Source organism: Ovis aries, chromosome 7 (assembly GCF_016772045.2).
Source record: "Ovis aries strain OAR_USU_Benz2616 breed Rambouillet chromosome 7, ARS-UI_Ramb_v3.0, whole genome shotgun sequence".
Classification (NCBI taxonomy): Eukaryota; Metazoa; Chordata; class Mammalia; order Artiodactyla; family Bovidae; genus Ovis; species Ovis aries.
The window spans coordinates 26,754,632-26,775,624 of NC_056060.1; the positions used below are offsets into that span (position 1 = coordinate 26,754,632).

At 40.5% G+C, this 20,993-nt stretch overlaps 2 protein-coding genes across 2 annotated transcripts in view; one reads left to right on the forward strand and one right to left on the reverse strand.

Moving 5' to 3' along the window:
• The window catches only part of CHRM5 (cholinergic receptor muscarinic 5), an 80,649-nt gene that overhangs the window by 37,272 nt on the left and 22,384 nt on the right, over positions 1–20,993 (reverse strand). The window lies entirely within an intron of this gene.
• AVEN (apoptosis and caspase activation inhibitor) overlaps positions 1–20,993 on the forward strand; it is a 193,212-nt gene that overhangs the window by 26,058 nt on the left and 146,161 nt on the right. Inside the window, exon 3 of the mRNA XM_042253120.1 lies at positions 15,765–15,942. Within this exon, the coding sequence (XP_042109054.1) occupies positions 15,765–15,942 (178 nt within the window). The remainder of the gene's footprint in view (positions 1–15,764; positions 15,943–20,993) is intronic.

The window sequence follows — 20,993 nt, forward strand, 5'->3', positions numbered from 1 at the left end:
ATCTTATGGCTCTGGAGCCCCACTGTGGGCTTCACTGAGCTAAAATCAAATGTCCACAGGGCCGTGTTCCTCTTTGGAGGCTCCAGGGAGAATGTTTCCTGCTTCTAGAGGCTGCTTAAGTCCCTTGGCTCTTGGCTTCTTCCTCTGTCTTCCAAGGCAGCAACATAGCGTCTTTCTGACTTCTGCAGTCCCATCTCTTTCCCTTTCTCTCTTTTCTGCCTCCCTCTTTTACTATTAACGAATTCTTGTGATTACATTGGGCCCATCTGTACATTCCAGAGCAATCCCCCTATTTCAGGATCAGCTAATTAGCAACCTTAATTCCCATCTGCAATCCTAAGGCCCTTTTGCAGTCTACCCAAACATATTCCTAGATTCAGGGGCTTAGGACATGAACATCTTTGGGGAGCCATTATTCTGCCTATCACAGGCAGAAAGTGATATATTTAATAAAGTATAAGAAAATTTTGCTTGGAAAATTGTTAGTTCTTACCTTTCAGCCTGTGTTTTCTTGGAAGGATCATGGTATGTATTTCTCAATTGCCTAAACCTGTGTCCTCTTTTGAAAAACAAAAATCTTGTCTATTCTGTGGTCAATAATAAGCACGTTAGCTTTTTTCCCTCTAAAATATCCACATACCCTCCCCCACCCAAGTGTTTGAGCTAAATAAGGTTTGTCACACCTGTACTTAGCCTACAGCTGGGCCACTGTTTCAGATTTCTAGAGTATTATAGGCTCTGGGATGTAATGTTCTCACTTCTGCTCAACTTAAAAATGTCTCGTGTTTGCTTTATTCTTAGTACCAGCTCCATTTCTCCATAATAGTAATTATTTGCCGTTGCTATTGTGAACTTATTGAAAGAAGTAAGCATGCCTAACACTTTCTAGACATGTTCATATACTTAAGAGATAGGTAGGGTATGGATAGTGCTTGTTGAGGGAAAAAGTGGAAGAGCTACAGCTCGCATTACTTAGTTGATTAGAGGCTGATTTTCAGTCTCATTGTTGTACCAACTGAGTAACTCATAGCAGGAGGATAAGGTGACTGCTTTTGTTGGTATGTGGTCTCAGAGCATGTATCCTGCAGGGAGATTTTTTATAAATATATTTCTTAAAATAGACTTTATAGACTTTTTAGAACAGTTTTAGATTTAGAGAAATTAAGAGACTAGTATAGAGAGTCCCTAAATATCCCATGCTGTTTTTTCCCATTATTGACATCTCACATTAGTATGGAACATTTGTTACAACTAATGAACCAATATTAATTTATTATAATTAACAAAAAATCATGCTGTCAATTCTGTTTCCTAGTAGAAAAGGAATAATTTGGCATTTGAGAACATTATTTATGAAAAATAACTTGTGTTTCGGGGGTTGATTAATTATGGTTTGTTCTTAAACTCTCTGACTTGACTTTGTATTGGCTTCTTAATCTGTGAAGGCCAACTGTGAAGTGGATTTGAATATTAGGTTTAGCTCTGAGTTTGAAAGTAATCTTTTTGGTTAGGACAGAGAATGAGAGATGATCAGATTAAACCTTGCGTTTTTCATGTCTCTGGGTCTCCCTTCCCTTCACATTTAGAATAGAATCTGGATTCCTCACCCTGCTTTGTAAGGCTCTTCATGCTCTGGGTCCTGTGAACCTCTCAGAGCTTGCTCCTTCACTCTGTAGCCAGGATACTGGCTTCACTTCTGGTTTTCGAATGTGGCAAGATAGTTCTCTCCTGAGCGCCTGACTGTTCTGCCTCTTCACCCCCTGGTCCCTGCATGGCTTACTCCCTCATTTATCTGGTTCTCTGCTTGAATGTCTCTGAAGACGGTTCACTGCTGATTCTATATAAAATAGTGCTTTCATCATTCTCTAAACCGTTACCTACTTTATCTTTGTAGGGTCCTATTTGTCACTACCTGAAAGCGCTGTGTTTTATGCATGTAGTTATACAAACATTATATATCTGTTTATGTGTTGGTTGTTTGACTCCTGCAGTAGAATGTCAGCTTCAAGAGGGCAGGGAATGTTTCATGCACATCAAACAGTACCTGGCATAGTGTAGACTTTCAGTGGATACTTCTCATGTGACCGAATAATGGAGTTTGTATTTAAGCATGGCATTAGAGTATTCTGGAAACATTCATGTTTATTTTCTGTTTGTATTTTTCTGGTTTTCCTGCTAAAACTGAAAGCAGGAAAGGGAGGCTGAGTGTAGCTGAAACCACATCCGCCCTCTGGGCTCCTCTCTGCGTACGGTACTCTATTTTTGCCTTCAGTGACAAGAGCCAGAAGGAGTTTAAATGCCTCCGCCCAAGAAAGAAGCATCTATCAGAATTTCCAACATCGGCTTTCTTTCTTTGGGGGCCCTTAACAGCCCGAACGTGTGTGGATTAGTCTTTCTTAGTCTCTAGCAGCATACCTGGTGAGCAGCTGCTTACAATGAAAGTTCCCACCCCCCCCCCCGGCCTCTTACACCCCATGTGATTGGCTGGGAGTGTAAGCGGCGAGGCCTCCAGAGTGAGGAGTAGACTAGGACAGTGTTCCAGAGGTCAGAAAGTTTTGGTTTTCTTCCCTGTGTGTTTGAGGGTATAAGATAAATCGTGACACCTAAGAGGAGAGTGAGAAGTGTGAGCCAGTGTCGTGGTTTTATGAGACTCAGTGACGGGGTTCTCTTTCCCCTGGTGATTCTGTCAAGTGGAAGGTGAGAAACAGGCCAGCCCTCAGCTCAGGTGTGTGGAACGTCTCATAGTTTAAGAGGTCGAGAGAGCTGCTGCCTCCACGAGCAGCAGCAGAACTACCGGGAGGGCACACCAAGGGAGAGCTGCTGACGACGTGTGCAGCTCAGCACTGCGGACAGGTTACTTGATGGCTTGGAAAAGCGAAGAGCTGGCAGGTGGTACTGGGGGTGGAAACCCGGGTAAGCAACCTGTATACAGGACCAGGGGTGAGAGTTTCTCAATGTTTTCTTTTTCTCTCCAGTCTTGAATCTAAGGCAGGCTCTCAGGAGAGCTGTGTCCATGGTAGCTAAAGACCAAGGGGAGTTCCTCCATCTTTTTAACCAGAAGACCAGGAAGATGCAAGCTGGAGAGGATGGGGGGAGGTCCCCTCCTTCCTTTGAATCGTGGGTGAATGGGATGGGGCAGCAGACACTTTGGAGAGCCAGGCTGGCTGGTGGTGCTGGCAGCTGAAATATAAGTCTGTCTTTCTGGCCAGAGGAACCAGGAAACTGGGTTCCTGCAGTCCAAAGAGCGTGCAAAAATGTCCGTTTTCTTTTTTTCCTTCTCTTTGTTTTGCTCTTTGAGGGGCAGTGTGGGCAGCCAGAACTATTAAGAGAAACCCGACCTTTGGGCCAGAGGGTTGGGACAGTCCTAGAGAGGAAAGAGCTGGAAGGGGATCCTCTTGGAGCATGAACCGGCCACTCAGAACTGCACGTGGGGCAGACAGGAAGCAGCAGTGGAGCAAAAACCTTGAGAACTGTGATGACACTGAGCTATTGCCCACAGAGGATGAGACAGAACTTACTGTCTGAAGCCAACCAGATCGGTTGCCTAATAAAACGGAACAAACAAAACCATAACGTTCTCCAGAGGATTTTTAACGGGACCCAGAGTCTAAACAACTTCATATTCAGAATGTTATTCTACATCCAGAGTTTTACAGTATACCAGGAAAATGTGACTAATTCTTGAGGCAAAAGACAGTTCACAAATGCCAGCCCCATAGATGACTCAGATCATGGCATTCTGAGCCAGAATTTAAAGCAACCGTTATAACCCTGCTTCCTCCATGAATTAAAGTATCTTGACATGAATGGAAAGACAGCCATTCTTCTTTTAGAAGAAACCATAGGAGGAAATGTTTGTGGTCTTGGGTTAGGCAAACATTTCTTAGATATAGCACCAAAAGGATGACATGCAAAAGAAAAGAAATAGCTAAGTTGGACTTCCTGAAAATTAAAAACCTCTGCTTTGGGAAGGATGCTGTTGAGAAAGTAGAAAGATAAGCTACACAGGGCTATGTGGGAAATTGCTGTTTCCTTTCATGCGGTTTTGCTGTGACCCGAAAGTTACTAAACCCTAAAGTTAATAAAGCTTTATTAATAAAGAATAAATTCTATTATTAAAAAAACAAGCCACAGATTTGGTAGAAGATATTTTCAAATCACTTATCCAGCCAAGGGATTGTATCCAGAAAATACATAGAGCTCTCAACACTCAGTGCGAAAGTAAATAATTCATTAAAAATGGGGAAAAGACTTAACAGATGATATACCCAGGAAAATAGATTGATGGCAAATAGCACAAGGTGGTCAACGGCATTTGTTATTAGGGAAATCCAAAGTAAAGCCACAGAGAGAAACCACTTTATATCTGTTGTTTAGTCATTAAGTGGTGTCCCAGTCTTTTGTGACTGTAGCCCTCTAGGCTTCTCTGTCCATGGGATTTTAAAAAAAGAATATCAGAGAGGGTTGCCACTTTTTTCTCCGGGGCATATTCTGACCCACGGATTGAAATTGCATCTCCTGCATTGGCAGGGAAACCCTATGTCTGTTAGAATGGCTTCAAAAAACCGACTATCAAATCCCAGCAGTTTCTTACCAGGTTTTCATATGACCTAGCAATCCCATTCTTAGGTCTGTATTTACCCCGAAGAAATGGAAACTCGTATGCTTGAATGTGTATGGCGATTGTGTATTCGTAATTGCCAGAAGCCAGAAACAACCACAGGTTTCTTTAACTGGTGAATGAATACGCTAACTAGACAAAGGACTAGAAGTTAGTGGTGAAAAGTGATGAGCCACTGTTACTCCGAACAGCATGGATGAATCCGCTGCGAATGTACTAGGTTGAGAGAAGCTTGGAGGGTGGTGTGACGGAAAGCTTTGTCCTGTATCTTGGTGGTGGTAGTTATCTGGACTCCATTTATCTAAACTTTGTATTTTAATCTATGGAAATTGATAAAAGGGAGTAATTATTGGAGACCATCTAATTAGAGTTTTTATCAGATCCTAAAAAGATAAGTATTGCAGACCAAGAGGGTGATTATTTTTCACATGACATACTTTGGCATTGAGGAGGTCACCAGCTTTCTTCAGTGGTGAGAGGAGAGCTTGTCTATTCAGCACACTGGTGACCCTGTGATGTCTTTCCAAGTGAATTGTGTGACTCAGGTAACAAAATCTACCGCTCTGGATCTTACTGCTTTTTGAGTGACTTCAGGACCGTTAGAAATAATAAGAGGCATTTCCCTTTTCCTTGTTAACCTTTAATGCACTGAATTGCTGTGAATATCGCCTGAAGGCTGGTCTTGAGGGTGGTGTGCAGAAAGAAGCAAGCTTTATCTTGCATTTTCTTTGGGACAGACCCAAGGCCTTCTTCCTGTCCCTTCTGTTCTCTAGGGCTTTCCCTGAGTGCCCGTTCAGAACTGTCTTAATGATACATCACACTCCCGACATTCGCTTCTCTTCTTGTCAAAACTGTGATGGTGACTGTGATGCTCTCAGGGGAGGGCTTTGAATTTCAAGTTGCTTTCGTCAGTGTGTTGCCTCTTTAGACATACCAGTGGGACTACTCTTTGGGGGCAGATGCGCCTTTTTCTGCCGAGCATATTACGGGAAGAGACAGCATTTTCCTTCTGCTAAGGTTAGAGCTGATGTTCTAAGAGGCTTTTCATATTTATGCCTCTTGAGAGTTTCAGTGAAGATTTTCCACTCACAGGTCGCCCTGTTAGAGGAGAGCAATACTGTGAGTTTAATTTGTGCTTCCTTCACAAAAGGAAGACCCACACTGCTGGTGGGGATCAAGACAAGGTGGAATTCAGCCTAGCTTTGCATTTCTATGAGGCGGAGAGAGTCTCTCACTTACAAAGAGGAGGCACAAGTAATGTCAGTACTGCTAGCTCCAAGAGAATTCTACCACACACGGTTATTGAGGCTCACTGTGCTGCGGCCCAGCTTCAAGGCGCTCGGCTTGTGTGCACTCCATAATCCTGGTCCTGGGGTTTGCGTCTTGTCCTTGTGGATTGAGAGCTTTGAGAAAATCCACCTTTCTCTAATGCCAGGTAAAAAGCTCTCTCCCTTCCTTACAGGTCTTTGCTGCCCTTTCTTTTAATTAAAGTTTTTTCCTCCCTAATGTTGGGAGAGCTTCCTAAAGGTCACACTTGAAGAGAACAGAAGAGAAATGCAGATTATAGCATGCTGTCCTTTCACGGGGGATATCATCTAGCGAATTTCTCTGCCTCCGGAAAGTGTGTTTTCTTTGTCTCATTTCTCAATTTTGGTTAAAGCACAGTGGGTGGGAAGGAAAGGGTCTTTACTGATGTGTACTCATGATGTCATTATGTTGATGGCAGAGGAACAGAAAAGGCAGTTCAGCCTGAAGAGAAGGGCATGGCAGCTTGAGCGTCCTGCAGATGCCATGTGGCAAATGCAGGCCTCATGGTTAACGCAGGCACTTGTCTTCAATGCCCTCTACAGAATACTTGCCTTTGAAATCTCTAAATATGGTGTTGAAGTCGTCGTCCGAATTCTCAGGGAGCCGACTGACCGGGCCTGCGTCCTTTTCAGGTTAATGCTGTTGTGTGAGTGCTCTTGAAGATAGAAGATTGTCGTGTTAAAAGAAAAATCAGCATGCCCACAAAAGAGAACTGTTACGCATTGTGTACAGATTCTGTTCATCAGGGAAGAGCTGAGTGGGAGGACAGATTCAAAAGATGAGCTTCAGATGGTAGGAAGCAAGCATGGAAGCGTACATCGGCTCATCTAAGTGTCAGATAAGACATATGCACCAAGGACGACTTTTCAGGTGATCCATCCCTCCTCATTTGGTCAGTGTGTGTACAGGCTGCCCCGCATTATATATGGTAGGGACTTAAGGGAATTCCCTTAGGTCCCTTTGTCCTTTCATGTGAAACGGCAAATTAAACAGCTCTCACTGAGTAGGGCCTGAGTTAAGCCCTTGTCTTTAGAGAGAGAACAGCTAAAAAGTGTTCTTTTATCTTGGGAAATTTGACCTAGTTAAGCTTATAGGTTTTTGCTTATAGGTTTCAGTCAAGGGCTCTGAATGAGGTGACATATGGAACTTGTATGAAGGCACACACATTTCTAGCCTCACAGCTGTAACTTTGAAAGTCATTATGGCAAGTGCCGTGAAAATTGTAGTCTGTTTGAGTTGTGAGGCAGTGTGAGAAGTGTACTCTACCAGATGGTGGCAGTCATTCTTTAATTAACAAGGATAGACAGCATAAGATTTAAATCACACCTGTTTATAGTTTTTTTTCACGCTTTATCAGTCTCATCCATTGACATCATCTTTTATTTCAGTTTCAACCATTTTTGTAAATGCTAATCAACTTCCCTGTTAAATATGCATGTTTTTCTTCATGTCGCTGATTATGTGTGTCTTCCGCCAGTCTCTGATCATTTTTATTGCTTTTAACTATAAGTGACTTATTACTATCAAGCCATTTGCCCATTCTATGAATCTTGCTATTTCCAGTGATTAACATGAACAGGTTACCGTGGATACATTTTTGTGATCCTTGTGTGGTTGGTAAGTTTTGGGAGTGGATATGACCTGTTTCAACTGTATTTCATCTGTATACATGTAATTGATTATGTGTAAGTAAGGTCTTCTCTGTCTTCCAGGGCTTCTTTGAGATTAAAGATAATTTCATGAATGAGTTTTGATAGATACAAGGTGGTGTCATTGTAGGAAAGGTGGTTTCACACATCAGCTGGTTCTTGAATCATCAGTTTCTGGCTGGCTACATCTTTTCTGTACAGTCATGGAGAATTTTAGAAGTGTAGAATAATCAGTGATAATGATTAAGGAATTAGAACTTTGTTGTTATGAAGGAGGAAATATGGTTAATTTAGGTAAGAGAACACGCAGACCCAGGTAGACAGGCCCAATGTGATATCTACATGATCTTGCTTGAGGGCAGAAGGTGGGCCAGGGTTACCCAGGTTCTTTCTAGATTGATAATTCTTTACTAATTAAGTTCTCTCTGGTGATTTGAAAGTTTGGAGAGTGTCTTAAAGTTGGCCAGATAAACAAGAGCTATTTAGTGGCCTGTGATTTTTCTGGAAAGTGGAAGGTGATGACCTTGAGACCTCAGTAACTAAGGAAACCAACCTTGAGTTGATAGAGAAGTAAGGTGAAAATTTAACTGAGACAGAGTCGAAAAGAATCTGGCCTGTAGAGAACAAACTAGAGGTTACTAGTAGAGAGAGGGAAGAAGTGGGGAGGGGCAAGACAGGGGCAGGGGTTTAGAAGGTATAAAATGAGCTACAAACAAGGATATCTTGCACAGCAAAGGGAATATAGGCAATATTTTACAATAACTAAAACGAAATGATGGTGGTGATTCTAGTCGCTAAGTTGTGTCCAACTCTTGCGACCCCATGGGCTGTAGCCTGCCAGGCTCCTCTGTCCATGGGGATTCTCTAGGAAAGAATACTGGAGAGGGTTGCCAGTTCCTTCTCCAGGGGATCGTCCCGACCCAGGAAGTGAACCCAGGTCTCCTGCGTTGCCAACAGATTCTTTACCAACTGAGCTGCGAGGGAAGCCCCATAAATGAAATATTAACCTTTCAGAATCGTGAATCACTACGTAGAGTACTTTAGACTTCCGTAATATTGTCCATCAACTATACTTCAGTAAAGACAGGTTAATTAAAACAGGAAAGCCTGGCTGTTTGCAGTGTTACACCCATGCAGGCAATCCCTGGGAAGACTGAACAGAGGCTGATGTGCCTGAAGTACCGCTTGCTTCGTGGGAAGAGTGAACTGTGGTGGCTGTGGTGGAGGAGTATGTTTTGTACACTGGACTTACCCAGGGACGCTCAGTCTACACGCACTCTACATATGAAGGCTGATGATTTTTGTGTTCAGAAAACCTCTTAGTCAAATGTTTTGATAAAGCAAAGTTTTTACTTGCAGGCCTTTTGGTTGGATTTCTAGTTATCGTGTGATTGAGATCGTAACCATAGCAAGAAGCAAATTGTCTTGGTTATAATTACGTTTAGTGCCTTTACTAGAAAAAACCATTGATGTTAATCGAATTTGTGGAATTTTACCTGAGAGTTGGGACTTACAAGGTGGATTAATTTGGTAACTTTTAAACCTGTTTTAGCCTGAATTCTTAAATGGAGCTCACGTTGTAAAGCAGATAAAATGAAACGGATTCATTCTATTGCCACCCACATCCTCCTTGCCATAAGGACTTCCATAAAAGGACTTACACAAAAGATAGCTTAAAATCACCAGTGGGCCCAGTGAAAGTTACTGCAGCCCAATTTCCCAGACTGCTCTTAAGTCATGAAAGCAATAAACTCTCGAGCTCTTAGGTGGGCTGCCAGCACATGGTAATTAGCTTTCTCTGCCTCCTGTTTTTAGGCCATTTTGGAAACAGTTACACAGGTGAGACAGAAGGACTTGAGAAAAATGTAAGGACTAGTAGGGTCGCAAGGAGAAGGAAATGGCAACCCACTCCTGTATTCTTGCCTGGAGAATCCCAGGGATGGGGGAGACTGTTGGGCTGCCGTCTGTGGGGTTGCACAGAGTCGGACATGACTGAAGCGACTTAGCAGCAGCAGTGGGGTCACAGAGTTGGACACGACTGAGCGACTTCAGGACAGGACAGGAGGGTGGAAGAGGAGCCCTGTGGAGAAGTGTCATTGAACAGCTGCTTTGAAGGTGGGATTACCATTTTCTGTGTTCTCAGAGGCCTCTTCCCTCTCTTCTTTCGCATACACTGATCATAAGGAGGGACAAGAAAAGAGGCTGTATACAGTTTTTGTGCTGGAAAAACCGTGGAATTTCAATACAGTCTGGATCACTTTTTTTCCCGTTCTTAATGGCCACAGTAATTTGGAGCTCTAACGCTATGTACATTGTTCTGGGCTCAGTAAATAACATATATATATGCCATATATTATACTTACTAACTTTTTCAAATATGATCATGCTCCAATATGTATTTTATTTAATACACAATGATAAATGGATATATCCTTCTTGGTATACCTGTATACTATGTACATAGTATATTTTTTATTCAGTCATTTATTAAAATTTAGCTTCTTGAAATGATACTAAAAATTATTTTTGCTAGCACTTTTAAAAACTTTTTATTTTATACTGGAGTATAGTTGAATATATATATATATATAAAATCTCACTTGTTCCCTTCTGTGGTATAATAACATTTTGTGAGGAACAAACAAGGTTGTTGAAAAATGTGTGATTGACTCTTTTCAACTTCCTTATTAGGTTCAAAGCAGGAAAGCCTTTTCTATACTCATTTACTCCAGAAGAAAATAGAACAGGGACCTTCAGAAACTAGGTTCCTGAGTATAAAAGGCTTTAAAGAGGATATGTTGTCTAGGTATGTATTAGTAGGGTCTCAAATTATACTGGCTTATCTGCAAGCTCTTCATGATAAAGATAATCCTTAAATACTGACTGTTTCTCTTTTGGAAAAAGGAAAGTAAGAGGATGTTTTAAAAATAATGTCGATCAAACATAGTGTTCATAGGCTGGCCAATTAAATTTAAGTTGTTGTAAATGAATGTAAATTATTGTTAGAAAAGTAGAACCTTCGGTGAGGAAATCTTTTTATTGGTTCTGCTGTGTATATTGGTACCTTTTGTTTAGCTGTAGCCATTACTGAAAATGGGGTGTTGAAGTCTCCAGATATTATTGCTGAACTATTAATATTTCCCCCATAACTCTGTCAGTTTTTGCTTCCTGTGTTGTGAGGGCATCTTGTTAGCAGCATATGTTTAAATGTGGTTATCTTTCTGATGGATTGACCCTTTTATCATTGAACAGTGTTCTTTGTCTCTTATAACAGTTTTTCCTCGAAGTCTATTTTGTCTGAAATTTGTATAGCCACCTCAGTTTTCTTTTGCATACTATTTGCATAGAGTATCTTTTTCCATTCTTTTACTTCATTTTAATGATATTTTAATCTTTGAATCTAACATATTTCCTGTAGACAGCATATAGTTGGATTTTAAAAGAATCTATTCTGTTTCTCCCTTTTTCTTTCTTTAATCTATTCATATTTAACATTATTATTGACACAGTTGGGTATCTATATCTGCTGTTTCACTTTTTTCCTTCCACAGGTCTCGTGTGTATCATTCCTTTATTCCACTCTTACTGCTTTCTTTTGCACCAAGTGAATATTTTTAGTGCAACAGTTTAATTCTTTTAATTTTCCCCCCACTTTTTAAAGAAGTTGTTTCCTTAGTGGTTGCTCTAGGGCTTACCATGTATATTTTAACTTAGAATTTTCATCAGCTAAGTTAATTCCAGTGAGATATAGAGATATTACTCTAAGAGAGCTCTATTCCTCTTTCCCCCCTTTTTGTTGTTCTATTGTTTTATATATATTACATTCATATGTCACAAAGCTAATAATATTTTGTTATAATTATTACCTTATATAATTTTATATCTCTTAAAGAATATGAGAGAAGAAAGAGGAGTAAGCATATATTTATAGCTTTTATTGCAAGAGCCTTATTGTTGGGTTTATTACATACCGAAATATAATTATGCACTTAGTATTTTATAGTTGCTTTTAAAATCGGTTATTAAAGGAGAAGCTGATTTAGATATATGATTTGCAAATATTCTCCCGTTCTGTAGGTTGCCTTTCACTTTGTTGGTGGTTTCCCTTGCTGTGCAGAAGCTTTTTAGTTTGATGTAATCCTACTTGTTTATTTTTGTTTTTGTTGTCAAGTCCAAAAACTTACTGTCAAGCAGTTTACCACCTATGTTTTCTCCTTATGGTTTCAGAGCTTACATTCAAGTTTTCGACCCATTTTGAGTTAATTTTTGCATATGGTGTAAGATAAGGGGCCCAGTTTCATTCTTTTGAACGTAGTGCACCAGTGTTCCCAACACCATTTGAAGAAGAGACTGTTTTTTCTCCATTGTATATTCTTAGCTTCTTTGCCGTAAATTAATTGACCATATGTGTGGGGGTTATTTCTTGGCTCTTGATTCTGTTCCATTGAACTGTGTCTGTTTTTATGCCAATACTATACTGTTTTGATTGGTATAGCTTTGTAATATAGTTTGAAGCCAGGAATTGTGATGCCTCCTTCTTTGCTCTTTTTTTCAAGTTTGCTTTGGCTATTTGGGGTCTTTTGTGTTTCCTCACAAGTTTTAGGATTGTTTGTTTTATTTCTGTGAAAAATGCCTTTGGAATTTTGATAGGAATTGCATTGAAGCTGTAGATTGCCTTGGATAGTATGGACATTTTAACTATTCTTCAGATTTATAAGCATGAACTAGTTTTCCATTCATTTGCACTGTCGATTTCTTTCATCAGCGTCTTGTAGTTCACAGTATACACCAGACATTTCATAATAATGTTTATGTAATGATGCCTTCCTGTTTAGTTTTCACATTGCTTTCATCAGTATTTTCTTATTTGTTCTGCTCTTTCTCCCTTCATGGGATTTTGCAGATTTTATCCTGTCCCAGATTTTTGCAAAATGAAGTAAACATAAAATCTCTAGGAGTTTTTAAGATATATCTTTCTCTAAGTTACATCAAATGTCTTCCAGACTGTATTACTTCTTACTACCCTCTTGTGATGGAGGCTAATGATGACTCTTGTCTCCACATTTAGGTGGAGATAATGAGATTCTTGTTCGGTGATTCTTCTGAGTTGGGGATTAGTGAGTCATTCAGCAGCAAGGCCCAAGCTATTATAAACACTTTGTAAATATTAAATGATGGTGATGGCAGGATCATTAATTCTATCTAGATCTCCAGTCTCTCATTTCAGTGCTTATTTCTGGTTAATAGTTCCTTGGGTGTTTCAGATCATAATCCTTTCACATCGAGCTAATTATTTGGCTCAGGTTTACATTTTGTCATGGGCTATATCTGTGTTCAAAGTTTGCTACTAACTGGAGAAGCCTCTCTGAACTCTCCTTACCCAGTGGGTCAACAAAAGAATATTGAATTTTCCCAAATTAAACCCTGCAGATACTTTCAGCTGTAGTCTACCTACCAGATTCTCATCAGTTGCAAGGTATTTTCCTTGACATGTTCCTGATATTGGTTATTTATATAGCAGATCTCATTCAGTCACTTATCTTTAATTTGCCAGCATCTTTTGGTTCTGAGAAGCTTTCAGGAATGTTTCAGGCAGGTTTGACATTAGGTTTCACATTAAGTTTCAGGCAGCCTTCAAGATCTCTAGATTATAACATGGATTGCCATCTTTTTGTGCTGTCCAGGAGGTTCATGATGACATATGAGGGCTGAAAGTGATCTTGAAAGGTTGCTTACTCCATTGCTTCATGAAAGCTTATGAAATTTGATTCAGGCAAGGATTATTGACTAGTTTTAAATTTGATATGTGAATGGTTGATGGGCAACCTGAAATTTGTAGTGGACCAAAATAACACCACACGGATAATTTGTTTGATGCAACAGGGAAAAACCTCACTATGGTGGGTAGATCAGGCTTCATGATACAAAATCATTGGTTAATCTTAGCTTTTCTAATGTTGGGACTTCCCTGGCGGCTCAGATGGTAAAAAATCTGTCTGTAATGCAGACCCGGATTTGATCTCTGGGTCAGGAAGATCCCCTGGGGAAGAGAATGGCTACCCACGCCAGTATAGTTGCTTGGAGAATTTCATAGACAGGGAAGTCTGGTGGGCTACAGTCCATAGGGTCACAAAGCATTGACATGACTGAGCGACTAACACTTTCTGCTTTCCCACTTTACTCATGTTGGCTCAGCCATTTATCATATGTTATTCACCATCTGTGATGTATTTTAGCCAAAAATGTTTAACTCAAGTCTGTTGGGCATTTAGATTTAAAATGTTTTTTATCCACTATTTCCTATAAATTAATACACTAACGCCACAAGGAAATAACCAGATAGAACGTGGGTCCTTTTGCCTTCTTCAGTAAATAAATATCATAAAAATAGAGGTTGTGGTAGATTCAAAGAGACTTAATAAACAAGCAGTGAGATATAATGCATGGTCTTGAATACTGTCTTGGAAAAACCAACTCTAAAGGAAATTTGGGGGATCAGTTAGGGAAATTTGGACGTTTCCCTCTATAGTCTGGATGCTATAGAAAATGAAATTTACTGAAGAGCAGAGGTGGAGGATATTGATGAAAAAGTCTGGTTACCAAAAGTATATATAAATACAAACATTGTAAAAGATCTGAAAGAGTGTACAGCAAAGTGTTTGTAGTGGTGTGCCCAGGTGATGGGAACCTGGGGTTTTTATTTTTTGGCTTGTCTCTCCCTCCTAATTTTATGCAATATACATGTCCTGTTCCTGTGTCAATAAAAGTGTAAAGTCTAACTCATCTTGTACAAATGGATTATTTTAATGTGTTTTACAAGTTTTATAGTATTTCATAAAGATTTTATAATCTTTGGGCTACTCGTTTGAATTGTGTCTTTAGGTTCTATATGCATCTTTTTTAGTTTAATTCTTATTATGGAAAATTTCAAATATGTGCTAAAGTAGGTAGAATTATATAATGAATTTCCATATACTTATCATCCAGCTTCAGAAATTATCAATTATGCTCAGTTTATTTCATCTTTACCCACCAGTACTCTCCACCTATGATTTCGAAGCAGGTCCTACATCATATCTTTACATCAATAAATAGTTCAGTGTTTATTTCTAAAAGATAAAATATTTAACAAATAGTTCAGTTCAGTCGCTCAGTCGTGTCCGACTCTTTGCGACCCCATGAATTGCAGCACGCCAGGCCTCCCTGTCCATCATCAGCTCCCAGAGTTCACTCAGACTCACGTCCATCGAGTCAGTGACAAATAATTATATCATACCAAACAATAAGCAAATAAAATATTCCCTTCATATAAGAAAATACCTTGTTATTGTTCACATTTCTTCAATGGCATTAGAAATGAGTTTTTTCTAGTTAAATTGTTTGATATATATATTTGGTCATGTCATGCAGCCTGTGAAATCTTGGTTCCCTGACCAGCGATTGAACTCAGGCCATGGCAATGAAAGCATCAGTTCTTAACCACTGGACTGCCAGAGAATTCCCACGAGTTATATATTTGGATCAGAGTACAAATAAGTTCCCACATTACAGTAGCTATGTGTCCATTAAGCTCTCTTAATCTATAGGTTTTCCCCGCCCTTCTCCCACCATTTTCCCCTTGTAATTTATTTGTTGAAGAAACTAGACCTTTATCTTTTGTAATTTCTCACATTCTGCATTTTTCTGCATGCTCTCTCAACATTTTAATGCCCAAGACTGGAAACTGTTGTCTGGAATGCATCTGAGCAGGGCTCCCATTTAAAGCTTATAAAATGTACTTATGGGGTGTGTTTGTAAAATCTGTAAATTGGAAGAAGTGATTTTCGCCTTTAAGTCTTTTGCCTGTGACTCTTACAGCCTTGATTATTTCAGTGAAAAATAACTCTTGAAATAGGATACATTCGGGTAGACTTTAGAGATTCAGTCACACAAATTTTAGGTAGGAACTCATCAGATTTTCTTTTGACAGCAAAATGAAAAGTTTGCCCAGAAAGCACAATGTATGATATAATGGGGTTCTCTTAAAATACTATTTAATGTTTCCAGAGAGCTTGGCTTATATAATGTACTCTTTATCGTGATACTTATGTACTGTGTTTTTGTTTTGTTTTTAAACATTTGTTGCTAAGGCGACTAAGGTCAACATTTCTACTGCCAGGTTATCGATTTGTCTCTAATGATTGCAGATCGAAGATGACAGTGATGCAGAGACCTACGGAGAAGAGAATGAAGAACAGGGAAATTATTCTAAAAGGAAGATAGTCTCTAACTGGGATCGCTATCAAGATACTGAAAAAGAAGTTGATAATGAAAGTGGAGAATCACAGAGGGGGACAGATTTCAGTGTTCTTCTCAGCTCTGCAGGTATGAATCCCAGCTGCATACTGCTTAGTGCTATGAAAGTTGCATGGACGTTTATATTCCTTTTTAAATAGCATTTTAATAACTAGCATTCATTGTTTGGATTTTAAGTCCAGGTAAAGGACAGTATCTGATGGTTTGTAAGGAAACAGTGATATTTCTTTCAGTGGAAGCCTTGGGTTTCCACATACTGATGTAGGCTGACTTAAGTTCTGGTTGAAATGGGTAAAAGGCTTTATGGGAATGAAATGCTCAACTGTGCCCCGCTAAACTGGATAGGCTGAGAGACAGAAGTGTTTTCTTTGATTTCAGAGGAATAGGTACTTAAGTTTATACAAAGCTTTATTATGTTTCTAGAATATATGTTCATTCTTCTTTTATAGCCAGGAATATACATACTAGTGGGTAGGCACACGGAGCCATGTGTACCTGAACACCAAACTTTTTTGCTTTTGAATAGTCTTCTTTATCAGTAAGGCGAAAAACTCATTACTTCTATGACCATCTGTTTAAGATTGACTCCCTGGAGTGATGCGCAGCAGTGTGAAGCTGGAGAGTAGTGGCCGGAAATGGAGCAGAGCTGGTTGTACAGAAGGCTATTTGCTACCAGGCTACGGCCTAAGAATTGAAGTGACGAATGGCGGATAGATTGTGGTTTTCAGGAGTTAGGGATGAGGGAGGCTGGGGGATGCATATGCCTTGCAGCACTCATATTGATCAATATCTTGATTGTGGTAGTGAACACACAAACTTATACACACACTCATAAAACACACAAGTGAGCACAAATAAGACAGGGGAAGTCTGCATAAAATTGGATTCTATGTCAAATGTCAATTCCTGAGTGACATATTCAACTATATAGGTTTGAAAAATGTTAGCATTGGGGCCAACTGTATAGGAGATCTTGTTGTATTATTTCCTATAACTATGTGAATTTATAATTGCCTCAAAAAATTTCCAGATTAAAAAAAGTAACGGATGAAGCTGTGAGAAGCAGAGAAATAAGTGACAATAGTATTTTCAGATAGTTGGTTTTAATTTCCCTCTTCTTCCCAGTTTTTATGTTGCAGTTAGGTTGTACCTTTTTTTCTCATCTACCTGTATTTTTAAATGCCTGTACCAAACTAAGAATCATAAAGTGAATTCTCTTCTAACTTAATAGAATAAACCCTTTGAGTAGGAAAGGAAGAGGTAAGGGGAGAGAGAATTAGATTTGAGTAGGAGAACAGATGGAAAAGGCGATGGCACCCCACTCCAGTACTCTTGCCTGGAAAATCCCATGGCGGAGGAGCTTGGTAGGCTGCAGTCCATGGGGTCGCTAAGAGTCGGACACGACTAAGTGACTTCACTTTCACTTTTCACTTTTACGCATTGGAGAAGGAAATGGCAACCGACTGCAGTGTTCTTGCCTGGAGAATCCCAGGGATGCGGGAGCCTGGTGGGCTGCCGTCTATGGGGTTGCACAGAGTTGGACACGACTGAAGCGACTTAGCAGCAGCAGCAGCAGCAGCAGCAGCAGCAGCAGAACAGATTCAGCCTGGGGTCATTATGTTTATGCCAACAGCATCACCCCTTTGTGTGGTTGGTGGCGTCCAACTTGCTGACTCTTCAGTGATGGGTTTTTTGCCACTCAGATGGGTGTTTCCTTCTTGTCTGCATGTTGGCCAGTTGTGGATTTATAAGCTCTTCAAATATGAGAAAGGTGAAATGTGAGCTGGTCAGTTTCAGGTTTTAATCGGCTGTTTTGCTAAAAGATTTAGGGGGAAAATTGAAGTTGTGCAATAAAGTTAACATGTGGACTACCTACCAGTGGATTTGACTGAATCACTTGTGTAGTGATAAAATAAAATATACAGTATAAATGTTTGAAGGCAATTCAGAATTCTAGTCTAACCCAACTCTTATGTGCATTGGCTTATGATTTTGGTTACTTATTTTAGTGTTTTGTTTATAACTTAAAGCCTGGCATGGTTTGGGTCTCATATGTATTTTTCTTATAGCCTGTCTTTACTCACTGATTTCCTGAGTGGCTTGTTTATCTGTAATTAGTTTCTTGGGAAATCACAGCCATCACATCTTGATATGTGCTTCATTTCTTCCCCACTCTGCTGCTGGTCTATCATTTTCTTTTCACTGCAGTGTAAGCCTGAGAAGAGCTGCCATCTTTCTTCCTCTGGTGGGGTAGGGCTATGTTGGTTTACTTTTGATAAGTGGAGTTCATTCTATAATCATAAAACATTAAGAATGTCCTGTAGATAGGCTGACCATATTCCTTAGAATGATTGTGACTTTTAGTATACTGTCCTAGTTTGTATAAATACATTTATAACCCAGAAAAAATATCATGGACGTGCACATCATGAACTTTCCTGCTGCTGCTGCTGCCGCCGCTTCAGTCGTGTCTGACTCTGTGACCCCATAGACGGCAGCCCACCAGGCTCCCCCGTCCCTGGGATTCTCCAGGCAAGAACATTGGAGTGGGTTGCCATCTCCCTTCCCCAATATGAACTTTCCTAGATACTGCCAAATTGCTCTCCAAAGAGAAGACAAGCTGAACTTTCTAGTTTTTGCCAATATGTAGAGCCGTTATAACTTTTTTCTTTCTCTTTTGGCCAGTTGATTGAGTGGTATCTAGTTGAGTGTCCTTCGACAATTATTGGAGCACCCACCATTTCCAGGTACCATTTCAGAGGATGAGCATACAGAAGTGAAACAGAACAGACACAAATATCTGCCTCATGGAGTTAACATTCTAGAGGGTGGAGACGCACAATAAAGAAAAGGAAACTGTATAAGATATTAAATGGCTATAATTAGGATAGAAATGAAGTGAGGAGGGGCTGTTACCATTTTATAAAAGTGGTCAGAGAAAGTCATACCGATCAGATGACATTTGAATAAAGACCTGAGGAAGGTGAGGGAGCAGGCATTGAGGATGTCTGTGGGAAGTACTCCAGGCGGAGAGAGGAGCAAGTTCAAAGGCTCTGAGACAGGAGTAAAGGAAATAACAGAGAGGAAGCATGGCGGGAGCAAAGTAAGTAGGTAGGCAGTGAAGTCAGAGAGGTGTCACGTGACCAGATCCCATGGAAACTTGTAGACCGTTATAAAGATGTTGCCTCTGAGTGAAATGTGTAGCCAGTGGAGGGTTTTGAAGAGAAGAGTGATACAGCTCACTCTTGTTTTAACAGTCAGTCTATCTGATGAGTTGGAAAAGCCTGAAGATAGATGAGGGAAGGAGCAGGTAGACCAGAGAGGGTATTGGAATAAAGAGGGTATTGGAATCTCCCATGGGAGATTGGTTCCAGGACCTTTAGCAGACACTGACATCTGAGATGCTCAAGCTCCTTATGTAACAGTCAACTGCTGTTTCTGTGGTGTAGCAGGTGGTATGTAGCACAGTCAACTCCCTGTTTCCGTGGACTCAGCATCTGCAGATTTCCATCTATGGATGAGGAACCTGCAGATATGGAAGGCCGACTGTCATGCAGACAGGCATTGATAGTGGCGGGGGCCAGGGGTGGGAGCTGTGGAGGTGGTGAAACATGGTGGAGTTTTGCGTCTATTTTGGAAGGAATGCTTCCCAGGTGGTGCTAGTGATAAAGAGCTCGCTTGCCGATGCAGGAGACGTAAGAAACATGGATTCAATTCCTGGGTCGGGAAGATCCCCTGGAGGAGAGCATGGCAGCCCTCACCAGGATTCTTGCCTGGAGAATCCCATGGACAGAGGAGCCTGGCAGGCTGCAGTCCATAGGATTGCAAAGAGCTGGACATGACTGAATTGACTTTGCATGCAGAGCAAGCACAAATGTAGGGTATGAGATTGGACTTGCAGATGTGGGTATGAGATGAAAAGATGCATAAAGATGATGCCAAGATTTCGGCTTGAACAGCTAGAAGAAGGGGGTTAACATTAACTGAGATGGATAAAACCGTAGGAGGTGCTCAGTGTACATGTGTTAAAAGTGAGATGCCAGTTAGACATCTGTATTAGTCAGAATCCTGTAGGAAATAGATGGTACACTCAGTATAATTATAAGGCAGGTTTAACAAAGGAATCACTTACAAAGGTGTGGGTAGGATGTAGAGAAAACAAAGACAGTACGGTATTGGGAGGGCGGGTAAAGACAGAGATGTTAACATCCTTGTTACTAGAACGCTAAAGGAGAGCATCATGTGAGATGTTTACCTTGAAAGGATGAATCACCTTGGTCAAAAGATGTAGCCAGCAAAGGTGACTCCACCAGGAGAAGGACAGGGCAATAAGTACTCTGGTCTTAGACCCCTTTTTTCCTCCATTGTCCTGCCACGGCTTCCCGTAAGCCTAACCTACTGAAAGTCAGAAGGCAAGGAAAACCTGTAGCTGTGACCGGTATAGACCAACCTCTGGACAGAACAGGGAGAAAACCAGTGGAGACGGCGTCTGGACTGGAGCACAGCACCCGGCAGGAAATGCTGGAAATGCCAAGCGAGTTGTTGGATGAAGGTGTCTGGAGTTCAGGACCCAGGTTTGGATAGGAGATTCACATGTGGGTGAAGCCAGCCTGTAGACAGTGTTGAAAGTCACAAGAACGTGTGAGATGTCCAAGGGAATTACTGGCTAGAAAGGTACTGAGTGTTGGGTACTACAGTGTCTAGTGGTTACAGATGAGAAAAAACCAGCAAAGGAGAATGAACATGTTTCCAGGAAAAAAGAGGGGTCAGTGTCAAATGCAGCTGTCGACAAGCAAGAATTGACAGCTGAATTTACTAGTGATCTTAGCTAAAGCAGTTTTATTGGAGTGGTGGGATAAACTCTTTCTTGCATTTAATAAGAATATGGAAGGAGAGACAGGGCAGAGAAAGTATAAACAACTATTAATATTGAGTTTTGTTCTAAAGGGAAGGAGAGTAATGGGCTGATGGGGGAAGTGGATCAAAATGTGTTTTTTAAACATGGGAGAAGTAATTGAATGTTTACTGGTTGATAAAAACATCCAGGAAAGAGGTAAAAAATAATCTGAGAAGAAATGAGAATTGAGGATCTGGGTTCTTTGGTCTACATGGGATGATGG